General features: G+C 43.0%; 1 protein-coding gene across 2 annotated transcripts in view; it reads left to right on the top strand.

Moving 5' to 3' along the window:
• Positions 1 to 17,096, top strand: part of PPARA (peroxisome proliferator activated receptor alpha) — a 63,511-nt gene that overhangs the window by 34,566 nt on the left and 11,849 nt on the right. For both annotated transcript variants that reach the window (XM_090043810.1, XM_090043809.1), the window contains 4 exons: positions 2,699 to 2,859; positions 7,142 to 7,280; positions 9,192 to 9,394; positions 14,033 to 14,480. In XM_090043810.1, the coding sequence (XP_089899936.1) occupies positions 2,699 to 2,859; positions 7,142 to 7,280; positions 9,192 to 9,394; positions 14,033 to 14,480 (951 nt within the window). The remainder of the gene's footprint in view (positions 1 to 2,698; positions 2,860 to 7,141; positions 7,281 to 9,191; positions 9,395 to 14,032; positions 14,481 to 17,096) is intronic.

The raw sequence follows: 17,096 nt of genomic DNA on the forward strand, positions 1-17,096 counted from the left end.
CGGGGTTGTAGCTGCAGCACCAGCACCCCAGTTATAGCTCTGTAGTGTCTGTCTAGTCCCCCATCTCCCAGTGCTGCCAACTGGTATGCAGATGGGGGGGGGGGGGGTGCCAAGGGATAGTTTGGAAGATTGTGCTGTAGGATGCATCTCTGTGGTTAGAGTCCTTCATCATGGATCTTGCTTAAAATAATCTTAATCTTCATAAAGGTGCAGCCTAGAATAACTCCCTCACCCTTTGTATTTAAACTTCTACAGAGGAATAGTTCAAGAGGCCAAATAAAACAGGAACCTTCTAGCTGAAACCAGAGATCTAAATGGCTCTGAGGTTGTAACACAGTCCTGCCAATTCCTGTAACTTTTTTATTGCGAGTCTTGTGATACTTGGTTTAGCTTCTGACTCCAGGGAGGTAGGAGTAGAGGGTGAGTCCTCCTGGTTGCAGAGACGATAATGGAAAAACTGAACCCTATATGCTCATAATATAGAAGGAAAATATAAGGAAGCAAGAATACTTTTTTTTTTAAGGGGGGAAAAAAATCTTATGAATATAGGTTGTATGATTCATGACACTGATTCCCTTGCACTTGACAGCACTGGCAATACAAACTATTAGTTCTGAGCTGATTCTTCTCCAGCATAATAGTCATTGACGTATATTCATAGGAATGTTGTAATGTTTCTGTTAAAATAACACAAACATGTATTTGCTAATATTCTGTAGCCTGCTGCTAGTTGCAGGAGTTAAAGGGAAAATATGCTGGCTTCAAAAAATATTTTCTTCATGTGTAGCTTGTTGTTGTTGTTGTTTGAACTAGTTCAAAGGGGAATGTGTTATTTAATGAGATGTTGAAACTGTATTCACTCAAATACAAGACGAGCCCACCCCCCATATCTTATATTTGTATACAAGGAAACCTCATTAAATACATTGTCTATCTTTAAACTGCTGCCAAAAGCAGCATGTACTCACTAATGGAAACCAACTATGAACCTGATTAAATGCAGCCCCCACTGAGCATGACTATAAAACACATGGCCCGTATTGTTTGTCTTGTTTGGGTTTTTTTATGAGAATTTTTCATGTTCCAATCCAAATCAGCGAAATCGATTCAAAATCCATGAGTCAGTCAAGAATTGTAAGTGGCCCTACTACCAACACATTGGGAGGGGTCTCAAAGCACCCAGGGCTAGGAGACAGCTGCTGCTGCAGAGCTATCCTGCCCCATGCAGGAGGGGACAAGCGCTGTGCCCAGCAGAGCTTCCCTGCCCAGCCTGGGGCTGGCTGGGACCTGCCCCAGGCTGCACAGAGCACTATCAATGGAGCCCAGAGCTGGCTGGGACTTGCCTCAGAAGTTGGACAGTTCCTAGCCAGCCCCACTCTGTGCGGGGAAGTAGATTTCAAGGGGCTGATTGTGTGACAAATGTCATTTCTGTCTGTGCCCTAAAAGTGTGTTTATAGAGTACCTATGCTAAAACTTGCAGCAATTTTCAAAAAAGGTAAAATGCATCAATTCTGGATGAGCGACGTCTATGGGTACTATAAGCAAATTATTGCAGGTATGTCTTCAAATTTGCCCCTCACTTCCACATGCTCAGAGCCAGCAGGGTCTGGCAGTAAGGAGGGAGGAAAGGGACTGCAGGGGGAAGAAGTTGGGGAAGAAACAAAGGGCAAGACTCCCCCAGATTTACTTTCCCTGCTGTAGGAGTAGGAGGGGAACAAATTCAAGGCAAACCTCCAATAATTATTCTATACATGGAAAATTATATCAAATGTATACACTTTCCATATATAGAATCTAATTATTGGGGAGTCATCTTATATCCAGAGTCATCTTTATATTTGACTAAATACAATATTTAATTCTAAGTGATTATGCAGTGCTGGTTGTTGTTGTTGTATTTGCAGAGGCAGGGCATTCAGTGAGGATTTATATTTCCAGATCATCTAGAATGTCAGCCCAATTTTTTTTTTCCATTCTCCATTTCTAACAGTTGTTAGCAGCAACGTGGTTGCTTTTGCTCCTAGTAAATGTATCTCTTTGGAGTGATACTAAAAGCTTGCATTTATCTTGAACCCCAATTCAGCAAAGTATGTAATCGCATGAATAGTCAGTGGACTTAAACTTCACTTACAGCAATGTACTTCAGCATACGCTTAATTATTGTTTTTTGTTTGAACCAGGAAAATGTATCTGTCCTTCCACAGCTGTAGATTTGACTCTGAACTGATTTGAGCTATATGAGAGCGCAGTCACCAATGGATGCAATGTCAGGATAAGCAGTTTCCAACTTCAGAGAAAGGGTGGGCAATTGACTGTGAGCGTTGTTATATGACCTTCAGGAGCTGGTCCTTGGGCTTGGTTTATTAATTTAGAACAGTCCATTTAAGAAAAGTGCTGGTTCTTGTGTCTTTAATTAGCAAAATATCTGCAAAATTTGTAGCTAACAGTTGCCTGTACAAAGGTCATAGTTGATTTAAACTGCACGTAATTTTGAAGCTTTGTATTTGTTTACACTGTTAATAGAAGCAGGAATTATTTTTCAAATGCATTTATTATTGCAAAATTTACTAGTGCATCCTGTAATTTTGGATTTTTTTCCAAGAAAACTCATTTTCCTATGTGGCATTGGTATTGATTGTGGCATTGATATTAATTTTTTGGTGATGTGGTACTTCTGAAGTGTTCCTTTTTCTTTTAGACACCTTTTCACCAGCATCAAGTCCTTCATCCATTAATTTTGCAACAGTTCCAAGTAGCATAGATGAATCACCCAGTGGAGCATTAAACATTGAATGTAGAATTTGTGGGGATAAAGCCTCAGGCTACCATTACGGAGTACATGCTTGTGAAGGTTGTAAGGTACAGTTGTCATTTTCTTTTTAAGAGCCTAAACCAAGGGGGTTTTTTATTTACAGGGTTATATAAAGGAAAATGTATTTATTTTGTAAATGTCTAATTAGCATCCATTTAGCTGTAAAAAGAAAACATAATTTGAGTCATAAAAGTGCTTTTGTGGTCTTTTCAAGAATTAATTTAGTTTGATACCCTATTTTAATATTAGATCAAGCTGAGGTGATTTATGATGGTGAAGATAAGTAGCGCTTTTGTGAAAATGACTCTTTCTGTTGGCATCTAATCATAACTTGAACTGTTACTCAGAAAGAAAAACATTTGCTCCACTATTGTTTTATTTGTATTGAGACTATGCTGTAGGAACCATGTGAGTTAGCTACACTTCCATTATATTTCCCATTAACAAATCCAGAATCTCTCATCTCCCCCACATCCTTCCTGAATTGTATATTGTACCTGTGATAGGCTTGGAGCCAGTAGACAGCATTGAAGACAAACAAGCAGGCTCACTTTCAGTCTTCCAAGTATAGGATGGTGCCAGCAAGAATTATAATTTTTATTGTGCTTTTTGATTATTTTTTTAAACATTTGTTTAGTATTGCATCTTTTCTAACTAATTCTAACAATAGGACTAAGGTGAGTGAAATCTTTTTTTTTTAATGTTCATAGGCAGACATTCTTGTGGTGATATTGTTCATTGGATGAACTACATGGTTAGGATAGACATAGGCAAGTTTTTGGGTATCCTGGGTATGCCCTATTGTTGAGGCAGGCCTGGATCCCATTGGGTGCCTGTTCATTATCCACAAGTGGGAACATGTTTCCCCAGGGGGACACAGCAGCGACACAGTGTGTGTAGCTGCTGCTTGTCCCCTGGGGAACACCCCTGCCACATATGCTCTGGTGCACAATATGTTGCCCTGGGTGGGGTAGGGGAGGCTGAGGTCAGCACCTTTGCTGGCTCCAGCTGTAGGTGCCAACTTCTTTTTTTTTTTTTTTTTTTTTTTTTTTTGCCAGTGGGTGCTTGCAGGCTTAAAACCAAAAAAAGGCACTACTTTTAACTTGGTGCGTTCCTGTGCCAAGCCCAGTGCATTATTTCTACACAGCTCTGCAAGATCTATAAAGATGAGGGCTTTAGTGGGGCTTTTTTTGGGGCACTTTTATCTAATAACTGATTGAATCAGCTATTAGATAAAAGCGCCAAAAAGCCCTGCTAAAGTATCCAATCTTTATACATGCTGCAGAGCCAGGTTAGTAATGCGGTACTTTTTCTGGTGAAGTACAGGTTTATTTTGGGTTTTTTTGTTTTTATTGGTGGGGGAGGGCATGGCATTTGCATGCAGTTCCATGAATGCTAAACACCTGCTATTTTTTTTCAGTGGGTGCTTAAGCCCCAGAGCACCCACAGAGTTGGTGCCTATGGCCCCAGCAGCCTGGGACCTCTGGGAACTGCAGCCATGGCAATTCTGCTGCAAGGAGCCAGGTCAGCAGCTGGAGTCTGGCTGCAGCCAGCCAGGCTACAGTTTTGGGTGGAGCACACTGCTGCTACGTGTGCTGCATGGGTTTGGGTTTTTTTTTGACCCCAGGATCTCCCCGGGTCAAAAATCTCGCTCTGTGGTGCAAACAGCAGCACAGGGAATGTCAGCACATACAGTGCCACAGATGGGTCTGCAGTACTGTATACCACACATCCACGCTCATCTGGATGCACCCACTTAGGCCTCTGGGAGAGAAGTGGACAAAGAAGAGCTAAGTAGCAGATGGAATAAACGTTTGTGTAACACTCCATGTATAAATAAAAACAGGATATAAGGGAAATTATCAGGTAGCTAACAGGCAGGAAGATGCGGTAAAAACCTGATAAAGGAGGAACAAGATTGTTCAGAAGGGTTGTTATCACCTGTGAGGTGAGAGGTTATCAAGTAGATTACAGTGGACCATGAAGTCATTGTCTCTGTTAAGTCCCTGGTGTTTAATGTCCAGTAGGCTGATGAATTTCTGTTCCTATCCTCATCTTGTAAAGGTGTTGGGTAGATTGCCTCAGAGCACAAGAACTGTGAGGTCAGGCAGTGATTTTTTTCTTCGTGTGAAAAATGTTCTCCTACCTGTGTTTTATTGCCTTCATCCTTCTGTGATCATTCATTCTCCTACATAGTTTTTGTTTGGTTTCACTAACATTTGCCATGAGGACGTTTATTGCATTGGATGAGATGTATCATATTCTGGGATAGACACATGTATGATCCATGGATTCTGATAGCTTTGTTGTGGGGAGTATTGATTGTTGTTACAGTAGAGGTGTGTTGACAGTCTTGCATTTATTGTTGAGGCTGGAGGGGCTGGGAGTATTTTTCTCTGGGTGTGGTCCTTTTTAAAAATGTGCTGTAATTGTTTGATGATCCAATGATCCTTCTTATAGGTTCAAGTGTTGGTTAGCAGGTGTGAACCAAGGGTGTGTGGTCGATGGGGTTTTGTTTTCTTGTATTGTACTAGGCTGCTGAGGGGTAGCTCATCAAAAGATATGATCTATTTATCTTCTGGAGTGCTTTTGCTGGGTAAAGACAGTTTTCCGTTTGGCAAGATTGGGGTCACAAGTATTCTTCTCAGAGCCAATGCTGTGGTATCTGAGGTGTGTTTGGGTCGATTGCTAGTTTGTTGACATAAGTGTGTGGTCTGTGAGTTTTCTGTAGTGCCTTATAGGGTGCCCTCCCATATGTAGATTGTGATGTCTAGGAAGCTGATGTAGGTATAAGAGTATTCCCAAAATAATTCAATTGAAGGGTGATAGTTATTAAACCTGCAGTGGAAATCCAGATTGATGAAAATATCATCTATGCAGTGTAGCTGTATTACAAGTTTGGAGCAATTCTCTAAAAAAAATCCTCTTCTGGGTGGCTCCTGAGGAGGTTGGCATGTTATGTCCATAGCTATATCAGGGGTTTGGAGGAAGTGTTGGTTGTTGAATTAAGTTATTATACATGAGGAAATGGATGATTTGTACAATCTGTTGTGGTTGCAAAAGCGAATGTAGTCTGGTTTTCCTGCAGGTGTTTCAGGCAGGCAGCTGTGCCTACATAGTAGGGAATTCTAGTGTGGAGCACATACAATGTTGCTGGAGTAGAAAAGTGGGGAATTAGTGGAAACAGTTTTTTCTGAAGCTGGTGTAGAAAGAATTTGTTAGTATTCCAGTTCCAGAGCAAATAATATAGGTGTGGGATCCTCCCCAAGTTCCTTATTGTAGCTAGTATGTGTGACTTCTCCGTTAGCCTCATTAACATTGAACTAGCAATGTTAGCTTCATTGTTTGCCTCATTTAAATGTGCATTTTCTCACCCTCACTCAACTTTAAAACCTTTTTAAAGAATATCAAGATATAAATGTTCTGAGGTGATGTTGCCATGATGGTCCAGGAAATGTGCAAGAGGCAAGAATTCTTGTGATATCTTTTATTGCACCAACTGCATGGTTGGGATAGACATAGAAATCAAAATATCACAGTACCTTTCCCCAGGTCTCTGTGGAAAAGCAGACACAGCAGAACAAAGTGGCAGATGAAACAAAAGCTTGTGCAAGATGGAAATAAGTTGTCATTACACATGGATCTTTGTGACATCCTGGCATTGCCTGTGACGGCTTACTGCTCTGCAACACTATTGTGATGTTTCAGTATGCAACTGGCATTGTATTTGCCATATGAAGATATCATGGTAAACTCTGTTTACCCACAGGCTTATCTTGTCATACTTGGCTTTTCTTCTAGCTTTGTATCCACCTTGTCCCCACACCCAAAAATTAGGAAGAGAGAGTCCTTGTTGCATCTGTTGGGGGGGGGGGGTGTCTGTGTGTGTGTACACACATGGTAGATGGGTATCATCCTGACAGAAACCTGGAACAGCACATGACTGTGTAAAACAATGCAGGGTAGAGAGCATGGGAGTTCTTGATCCTTAAAGACTGCTTTAATATTACATTGAAGGTCCTTTTGACCTTTAACCAACAAAAGATTGGGAAGCAGGGAGTAGACATAGAACTACATTCTATCTACATCAGCTATAAATCTGGTTGTAGTAGTATATTACTGCATTTAACAAAATAAGAAAACTACTGTCTTTTTAATAGTTCAGTCTTTAACAATCTGCATAAGAAGATATTTTTATAGTAATCTGATTTTATCAGTGACTATTATGAATAATAGAAAAGAGAAACAGAGCTGTATGGATAAAATTTATTGGACTTCTTACCTCATGTTCTTTCACAATATATAATGTTCTCTCAAACTTTTTAATAGGGTTTTTTTAGGAGAACAATTCGACTGAAACTCACCTATGATAAATGTGATCGCAGCTGCAAAATTCAGAAAAAAAATCGTAATAAGTGCCAATACTGTCGTTTTCAGAAGTGCCTTTCAGTTGGAATGTCACATAATGGTAGGTAAGAGTGCCCTTAATTTGTTTGCTCGTTCACAATGAAGAGCTCAATTCTGAAAGCAGACATGTTGAGTAACTTACTAGTGTGTAATCCTATGCTTACACTGACTGATCATATATAGAGTAAGACCTCAAGATTGTATAGTGTATTTACAGTAAGCCCTGATCCTACACTAAGAATTGCATGGATGCAGAATTGCATCCCTGATGTAGGATCAGAACCTCATTTTAGGGGTTCCCCCCTTTTTTATTTTAAAAATCATAGTTTGAGTGTACAGTATTTGGACAAAAGTAAAGGATATTTTCTGCCAAAATTATTTTAAAAATGGGCTTCCTATTTTAAAAAAATAAAAAATCCAAAAGAGGCATGTGAGTGCAGTTGATTGGAAAAAAAGAAATAAAAATATTTAAGGATGAATTAAGTATTTGTTTCTATAAGACTCCTCTTTTAAAATATAATTCAGTTTGATCAACCAAATGAAAGTTCACTAAAACAACTTCCTTTAGATTTTAAGTGAAAAGCACTCTTAATTCTCAGTTTGCTTATGTAAACATTTTAAAATTTAAATTTTATTTTGTCACAAAGTTGTATTAAATTTATAGTTAAGTACTTAGCATGCATCTGAAATGCGGGTATTTACTTTGCCACTATCAGCAACATCTTCCTACTTTATTTATATTCTGTTATGCGTATTAAATATCTTTTTGTACTTTGGAGCTTATTTTGTATGTATGTAAATTCAAGCATCCAACAATTTGATAACGGTATCATAAATTATATGCATCATTTCTTGACTGTAATTTATGATGGTGTATTTACTAACATGCTTTGTACTTGAAGTATTCACTCTCTTGTTTATAGGTGTCCAGTTTTTTTTTTGCTGTTACAGATTCTCTTCCACTTGTCCAGTGAGCTACGTTTTAGATACAAAAATAGTACTTAAATAATTAGGACAGGACTCTAGGCACATTTAATTATCCAAGAATAAAACTGATTCCAAAAAACTAAACCCTCCTGTATAACCACCAAATCCTGGAGACACTGACACTCATTACATGCCTTCTGGTTTGACTTGAAAATCTGCTAGGTATCGTTAGCTCTGCTTTCAGTGCCTGCCCAGAACTACCCGAGTCTGAGTAGCTCAGTAGCTAGGTTCCCCTTGAGCCCCATAAGGATCCTAAACCTAAGTGAATCGAATCGGTGTATGGACATATGCCTTCATGGTACAGGACAGTGCCATACTGAGACCCACCTTACCCACTTCTTACATGCTAGCTCCCAACCAGAAATGGTGTGGTTGTGTCAATGCAGTACTGTACATGTGCCAACATGTTCTTCCTTACAGCCTAGTGGTGGGATGCTCTTCTGGGGGATGTCATATTTGAATGCCCTGGGATTTGGTGTCTAGGGCTTCTGCTCCATGAATGTGTATTCAAACCACTAGATTATTGCATAAAAGGTGAATATGTCCACTATTGCATCCTTCTCCAACCATATTTTAAAACTAAAATAATTTCATCTTCATTTTGTGAGCCTTCTGATCCAGTTGGAATGTGTGAGGTGTGCTCTGAGCAAGTCTACTGTATTTGCTCCTCACAATACTACCTTGCAGAGCATAAGTATAACCAGGGTTTCCTGAGGGGCCTAATTCGATAAGCATTTTCAGAGTGTGTTTAACACACACCTGCAAGATCAGGCACTTGTGAAATTCTTTTGATAGCACTTTATACCTTGATAATTAAACAGTGGCTCTTTGGCTTTAGTCTGTTCATGGCTTCACTATAGCACAGATTACGGTCTACTTCTAGTGCTTACTCTTTATAGATGACAGCCTTACTTTTGTAACCAAGAAATAAAAATAGCAGTGATTGTTGTTTTTGTATTCATGATATACGCATCTTTCCTATCAGCCATCCGTTTTGGACGAATGCCAAGGTCCGAGAAGGCAAAATTGAAAGCTGAAATTCTAACAGGTGAAAACTATGTAGAAGATTCAGAAATGGCAGATCTTAAATCTCTTGCCAAGCAAATTTATGAGGCCTACCTGAAAAATTTCAATATGAACAAAGTCAAAGCCAGAGTCATTCTGGCAGGCAAAACCAGTAACAACCCAGTAAGTCTTTTTGCATTTTTTTTTATGGTAGAGCTGCTATGCAAGAGCTAGATGTTGCATTATAATGCTGGAGAGCTCTCAAGCAGATCATTTGGGGGAATAAAGGGCGTAATATAGACATGAAAGATAGAAAAAGAATATCTAGTTAATCTGATTCTTGATACCTAAGGTCACTATAGTGGGAAGGTGTAACAAAAAATGACCATGTAAATGAAAAATAACAAGCCCAGATTATAGTAAATTGCTAGATGGACAGTAGGTAACTCAAAGTGGCAGGGAACAGTAAATTAGCTGCTATTGAGAAGAAATGAACTGTGATATTTGACTTCAAACTAGTTTTAATACTGGGGGAAGTAAATATATTGCCAATTAAGAGTAAAGATGACGATGATAAAGCTTCACCTTTTTACAACTCTTCTTCCACAACCCTTCATCAAATACTTTAAATATCTGAATTTTTATAGGTAGTCAATTCAGGGTACAGCAAAGTTGTGCCTTCGCCAAGAGTTACAGAGCATAAGTATATAATACAATAACGGGAAAGATTCATGATTTTGGGTCCTCAGCTTGAGACTCCTCAAGGGAGCCTGACTTGACGCCCAGAGGTTCCTTCAAGACCAGGCCTGGCTTTCTTCAGTATCTCAATCTGAGACCCCAAAATCATTTAAAGTAAAAAAAAAATAAATAAATAACAAAAAGGGGAGAGCTGAACCCGATGATCTTGCAAGGTCCCTTCCAGCCCCTTACAGTCTATGAATCTATGAACATATTAATATTGTAATTGCTAATATACATCAGTAATATTGTGTATTGATGTTCATTAGTACAAATAGTAATTGTATATACAGGTTTCCTTCAATTTATGCAGTACATGCGTTCCCGGAGAATGGCTCATAAATCAAATCCGCATAAAGTGAACCCACTTTACAATGTAACAAAAAGGGATAGGTTCCCATGGCTGTGAGGGAGGGAAGGAGTGAGGCTGGGACTAGGGAAGGGGCAGGGGGAGGGGTGCCACTCCCAGAGCTGCACAAGGCGGCAAAGCAGCCGGAACAGAGTGGCACTCACCCCAGCCCTGGCTTCAGCGGCCCCGGAACTGGCCAGCACCAGCTGCCTGCAGTTGCTGGGCTGCACCATGCTCCACCTGACCCCCACGCCTGGGCTCCACCTATCCTCACTTATCTCTGCTCCTGGGCTGTGCCACACCCTGGTGCAGGCAGCTGGTGTTGGCTGCTCCTGGGGCCACTTCAGCACAGGCTGGGGCGAGTGCAGGAAAGCAGGTGGGGCGGGGCATGGTATTCATCCCAGTCCATGCTGCAGCAGCCCTGTGAGCAGCCAACACCAGCTGCTTGCACCATGCCACGAACCCCCCAAGGATCTGCCTGTCCCCACTCACCCCAGCCCCTGCTGCAGCAGCCCTGGAAGTGGCTGATGCCAGCTGCCTGCACCAGGGCACAGTGCAGCCTGGGAGCAGAGGTGAGAGGGGACAGGCAGAGCCCAGGCAGCTGCTCCCAGGGCCGGCTGCTCACGTGGCCACTGCAGCTGGGACTGGGGTGAGTGCCATGCCCTGCACTGCCAGAGGTTCCACTTGTCCCCTCTCACCCCAGCCCATGCTGAAGCAGCCCCGGGAGCAGCCAACAGCACAGCCCAGAAGCTGAGATGAGTAGGGACATGTCCAAGATCAAGGATAGTAAAAAGTCCTTTTTCAAATACATAGGGAGGATGAAGAAGGCACCGGGTAACGTGGGGTCCCTGCAAGGTATGCTGGGCAATCTGATGGTTGCGACAGAGGAGAAATCAAAACTCTTTAACCAATTCTTCACCTCCATTTTCTTGTGCAGGGACCAGGACTTCCCTGCGGGGATGCCAGATGGACTCGAGGGGAACGCCTCCAGACCTCAGGTTGGGGAGGACCGGGTTAGAGAGCTTCTGGAGGGGCTGGACATGTTCAAGTCAGCGGGTCCAGATGCTCTCCACCCCAGGGTGTTGAGGGACCTAGCTGGGGTTATTGCAGGGCCCTTGGCATGGCTCTACGAGCGCTCATGGTGCTTGGGCCAGGTGCCAGATGACTGGAAGATAGCTAATGTGGTCCCCATCTTCAAAAAAGGGAAGAGGGAGGACCCAGACAACTATAGGCCCGTCAGTCTTACCTCTATCCTTGGGAAACTCTTTGAGAAGATCCTCAAGGAGCACATCTGTGATGGGCCGGCTTCAGGGATGATGCTCAAGGGCAACTAGCATGGTTTCATTAGGGGCAGGTCTTGTCAGACCAACCTGATTGCCTTTTATGATCAGGTCACAAAGGCAATGGATGCAGGTGTCGCCATGGACGTAGTCTTTCTAGACTTCAGGAAGGCCTTTGACACCATCTCCCACCCCATCCTCATTAAAAAACTAGGCGACTGTGGCATTGATGCCTACACAGTCAGATGGATTGCAGATTGGCTCAAGGGTCGTACTCAGAGGGTGGTGGTGGACGGGTCATATTCGACCTGGGGGGAAGTGGGCAGCGGAGTCCCCCAGGGCTCGGTCCTGGGGCCTGCACGGTTCAATTTCTTTATCAGTGATTTGGACGATGGGGTGAAATGCAACCTGTTTAAATTTGCTGATGATACCAAAATTTGGGGTGAGGTGAGCACGCTAGTAGGGAGGGAAAGACTGCAACAAGACCTGGATAGGTTACAGGAGTGGGCTGACATAAACAAGATGCATTTCAATACTGACAAGTGCAGGGTGCTGCACTTGGGCAGTAGAAACCAGCAGCACACTTATAGAATGGGAAACTCCCTTCTTGAGAGCATGGAGGGAGAAAGGGATCTTGGAGTCATTGTTGACTCCAAGATGAACATGGGCCGACAATGTGAGGTCTTGGTTGGCAGGGCTAACCGGACCTTGTCGTGCCATCTCACGTAGAGCCAGGGAGGTGATCCTCCCCCTCTGTGCGACGCTGGTCAGGCCACAGCTGGAGTACTGTGTCCAGTTCTGTGCACCCCATTTCAGGAGGGATGTGGACAACATTGAAAGGGTCCAGAGGAGGCACCACACGCATGATCCGGGGACTACAGGGCAGACCCTACATTGAAAGACTGCGGGACCTAAACCTGTTTAGCCTTCACAAGAGAAGGCTGAGGGGGGACCTGGTGACTGTCTATAAACTCACTAGGGGGGACCAGAAGGGTTTGGGGGAGACACTGTTTTCCCTAGCGCCCCTGGCATGACAAGGAACAATGGACACAAGTTATTAGAGAGTAGATTTAAATTAGACATCCGCAAGAACTACTTCACAGTTAGGGCGGCTAGGAGCTGGAACCAACTTCCTAGGGAAGTGGTGCTGGCTCCTACCCTGGGGATCTTTAAAAAGAGGCTTGATGACTACCTGGCTGGACTCATTTGAGTCCAGTCTTTTTCTCCTGCCCAGGTGGCGGGTCGGGCTTGAAGATCTACAAGGTCCCTTCTGACCCTACTTCTATGATTCTATGTGAGCCCAAGCACGAGGTGGACAGGCAGAGCATGGTGCAGCCCAGCAGCTTCAGGCAGCTGGTGTCGGCCGTTTCTGGGGCCGCTCCAGCCAGGGGTGGAGTGAGTGGGGCCGCGGCCTTTTCCCCTCCCCCCACAGACTTATCTGCTTGGGCAGGGGGCCGTCTATGTTGATCACATAAGAGCAAATTTACCTCTTATATAACAAATTATGGGTCTAAATATGCTCATTGTATAAGAGTGAATTCACATATAAAGAACCCATATAAATTGAGGGAAACCTGTATTTTGCTCTTACTAGCTTGGGGGGAGGTGTCATGTTGTAGATATACTGTTTCATGCCAGAGGTAACTTCTCCAGAAATAGTTTTAGTACTTCTAGAGGTCCATATACCTCTTAGTGTTATAAATGGAAAAAAAAGCTCAGTCTTCTAACTTTTAATATCTTCATCTAGTAACTGGCTTAGAGCTTTTCTACTACCAAATTTATTATTCCTCGAAAAGGGGAGAATAGATATTCGAAAAAAGTGTATCTGATTTTATTATAATTTTCTGAAACTATAATTTAGTCTCTTACACTAAGCACTGAATGCTCTGTGACTTTTTTTTCTTTGAGACACCAAGATCAATAACATTTTAGAGGATATGGGTGTAAATATTTGTGTTAATAATCAAGCATGCTTTTACAGCATTTTCCTATTTTTTGCATTTAGCTATCCCATTGTTCCTATCCAGGCAGTGAGTATAAGCCTCCTATAAGAAGTTGAAGATAGTAAGAAAATGAACTATTATTCCTGTAAAAAGCAGCAGCCAACCTACAGCTTGTAGCTGTTTGTTTTGCACTATAAAAGTACATGGGTAGACTGAAATCTGTGGAGTTTTGGTGGGTTTTTTACTTTTTTCTATTGAGATTTAACTTTAATATAAGGTATTTATTTTATAGCAAATTGAATGGAATAAGATGAGATTCAAGTCCACTAGATATGAGGTTGGGAAGGAGCGGGGAGCTATATTACAAACCACACAAATCCATATGTTACTTGCCACTTAGTTTAGGCTTTTAATAAAAGTTGAAGGCTGATTTTTATGTGAAACATATCTGTTTTGTTAAAATATTAACATTTTATTTTGTAAATTAATTAATTGGACCTTTTCTTTGTAGCCATTTGTCATACATGACATGGATACATTGTGCATGGCAGAGAAGACTTTGGTGGCAAAGCTGGTAGCTAATGGAATTCAGAACAAGGAAGCAGAAGTTCGAATCTTTCATTGTTGCCAGTGCACATCTGTAGAGACTGTAACAGAATTAACTGAGTTTGCTAAATCTATCCCTGGCTTCTCAAACCTTGACTTGAATGATCAGGTGACCCTATTAAAATATGGAGTTTATGAAGCCATATTTGCCATGCTAGCTTCAGTGATGAATAAAGATGGGATGCTTGTTGCCTATGGAAATGGCTTTATAACTCGAGAGTTTCTGAAAAGCCTAAGAAAGCCATTTTGTGATATCATGGAGCCGAAGTTTGACTTTGCAATGAAATTTAATTCACTGGAGCTTGATGACAGTGATATATCCCTCTTTGTGGCTGCTATCATTTGCTGTGGAGGTAAGAATAAACATTTATTATTAAAGGGTATTTAAGATCATCCTCTTATTAGTAATTATAATGCAGTTATAACTGTTGCAATTGATTTAATTTTTGCCTAAGGTTGGTTGTTTCTATGAGGTATTATATGGGCTTTGATCCCATGTTGTGCTGTGTTGGAACATGTCTGTATATATGTTGTTGTTAGACTGGGGCCTTAGTGCTTTGCTTTCAGTTGGATTGTGAAGAGTATCCTTTTTGAGGAATAGGATTTGGCATGAAGAAATTTTTTTAATTTCTGAAACCAGCAAAGAAGTGCCACAAGGTGAGACTGCAGCCCAAGGGAATCCCCATGGGTCAGAAAACCTGACAGTGGAAGCTCCACGCAGCCAGATCCAGCCTTGTCTAGTCAATGGGATCAGGGCTGAGTCTGCCCCCCCACCCCAATGTTTCCAGATTAGGTGGGCTGTTTCCCCCTCCTCCCCCCACCCATACCCACACATCCAGATCAGAGATGCCCCAGCCCCATCCTGCATATGTCTGGATTTAGGATGGGCTGCTCCCCTTCCCACCTCGCATGCATCTGGATTGGTGCTGTTCCATCCCCACCCCCTCCAGGTGCATCCAGACTGGGGCCACCCTGCCCCTGCTGTACATGTCTGGATCAGGGCTGGGCTGCTTTGCTCCCCCCAGTACTCCTGTCTTACTGTACAGAATCAATCAGGGTTGTGGTGTGGAGACTAAGACCTGCTGTTGCAGAAGCTGAAACATGGGAATGAGGTAGGGCATTGCCAGGAATGAGGATAGTTACATGGATATGGCACTCAAATGCTACTTGGGTAACAGGATGATGCCCTTTTCCTGCCATGGTTCCTAGGAAATTCTGGAAGTATTGTTCAAACCAAACTTTTCTCAGCTAGTTGCTAACTGTGTTCTAATTTTCTGGATGCTTGACTTCACACCTCTGGGACTGGGACTGATTTATGGAAGTGCAGGCTACTCACAACTGCCATTGGAATAAATGGAAACTTTGCTTTGAGCACATTAAGTTCTCTGAAAATTCAAGCCTTGGATGTCTTTAGATTCACAAAATTAGTGAATACTTTTTATCTTTGTTCCACATACAAATATGGGAATAATAATACTGCCTTATCTTATAGGGTTAATATTTGTCAAGTACAGTATACAGCACATAAATCCGGAATTATCAGAAATCTGGCACTTCCCCCCTGCCACTCCAGGACCAGTCGCCACTTCCCCCCGCTCTCCTGGACATGGAGGGGGAACTTTGCATGTGGCAGCTGCCACCACGAGTCACCACTCCATGTAATCGCTCTCCATGTGGCTGCTGCTCCAGGACCAGCCACTGCAACCCTCTCCCCACCACTTACCCACTCCATGGCCAGCCACCACACTGGTTTAAAAAATCTCACGTTTTCAAATGTCTGGCAGGTGCTCAGTCACAAGCATGCCAGCTTATGAGATTATACTGTATTTGAATGACATAGTAAGGAGTACCATAGAAAAATGCATAAGGAATTGAGTAATTCTGACTTCAGAGCAGACTCAAATAGTGTGAAACAAGAAAGTCATAGATTCATAGATGCTAGGGTCGGAAGGGACCTCAATAGATCATCGAGTCCGACCCCTGCATAAGCAGGAAAGAGTGCTGGGCCTACATTACCCCAGCTAGATACACATCTAGCCTTCGCTTGAAGACCCCCAGGGTAGGGGAGAGCACCACCTCCCTTGGGAGCCCGTTCCAGACCTTGGCCACTCGAACTGTGAAGAAGTTCCTCCTAATATCCAATCTAAATCTGCTCTCTTCTAGCTTGTGGCCATTATTTCTTGTAACCCCCGGGGGGGCCTTGGTGAATAAATACTCACCAATTCCCTTCTGTGCCCCCCTGATGAACTTATAGGCAGCCACCAGGTCGCCTCTCAACCTTCTCTTGCGGAGGCTGAAAAGGTCCAGTTTCTCTAGTCTCTCCTCGTAGGGCTTGGCCTGCAGGCCCTTAACCATATGAGTGGCCCTTCTCTGGACCCTCTCCAGATTATCCGCATCCTTCGTGAAATGCAGCGCCCAGAATTGCACGCAGTACTCCAGCTGCGGTCTGACCAGCACCCGATAGAGGGGAAGTATCACCTCCTTGGACCTATTTGTCATGCATCTGCTGATGCACGATAAAGTGCCATTTGCTTTTCTGATGGTTTCGTCACACTGCCGACTCATGTTCATCTTGGAGTCCACTAGGACTCCAAGATCCCTTTCTACTTCCGTGCCACCCAGCAGGTCATTTCCTAGGCTGTAGGTGTGCTGGACATTTTTCCTCCCTAGATGCAGCACTTTGCATTTCTCCTTGTTGAACTGCATTCTGTTGTTTTCTGCCCACTTGTCTAACCTGTCCAGGTCTGCTTGCAGCTGCTCCCTGCCCTCCGGCGTGTCCACTTCGCCCCATAGCTTAGTGTCATCTGCAAACTTGGACAGAGTACATTTCACTCCCTCATCCAAGTCGCTGATGAAGACATTAAAGAGTATCGGTCCAAGGACCGAGCCCTGCGGGACCCCACTGCCCACACCCCTCCAGGTCGAAACCGACCCATCCACCACGACTCTCTGGGTGCGACCCTCCAGCC

The sequence above is a fragment of the Crocodylus siamensis genome, chromosome 4, assembly GCF_052110815.1.
Source record: "Crocodylus siamensis isolate JL-2025a chromosome 4, ASM5211081v1, whole genome shotgun sequence".
In the NCBI taxonomy this organism is placed as follows: Eukaryota; Metazoa; Chordata; order Crocodylia; family Crocodylidae; genus Crocodylus; species Crocodylus siamensis.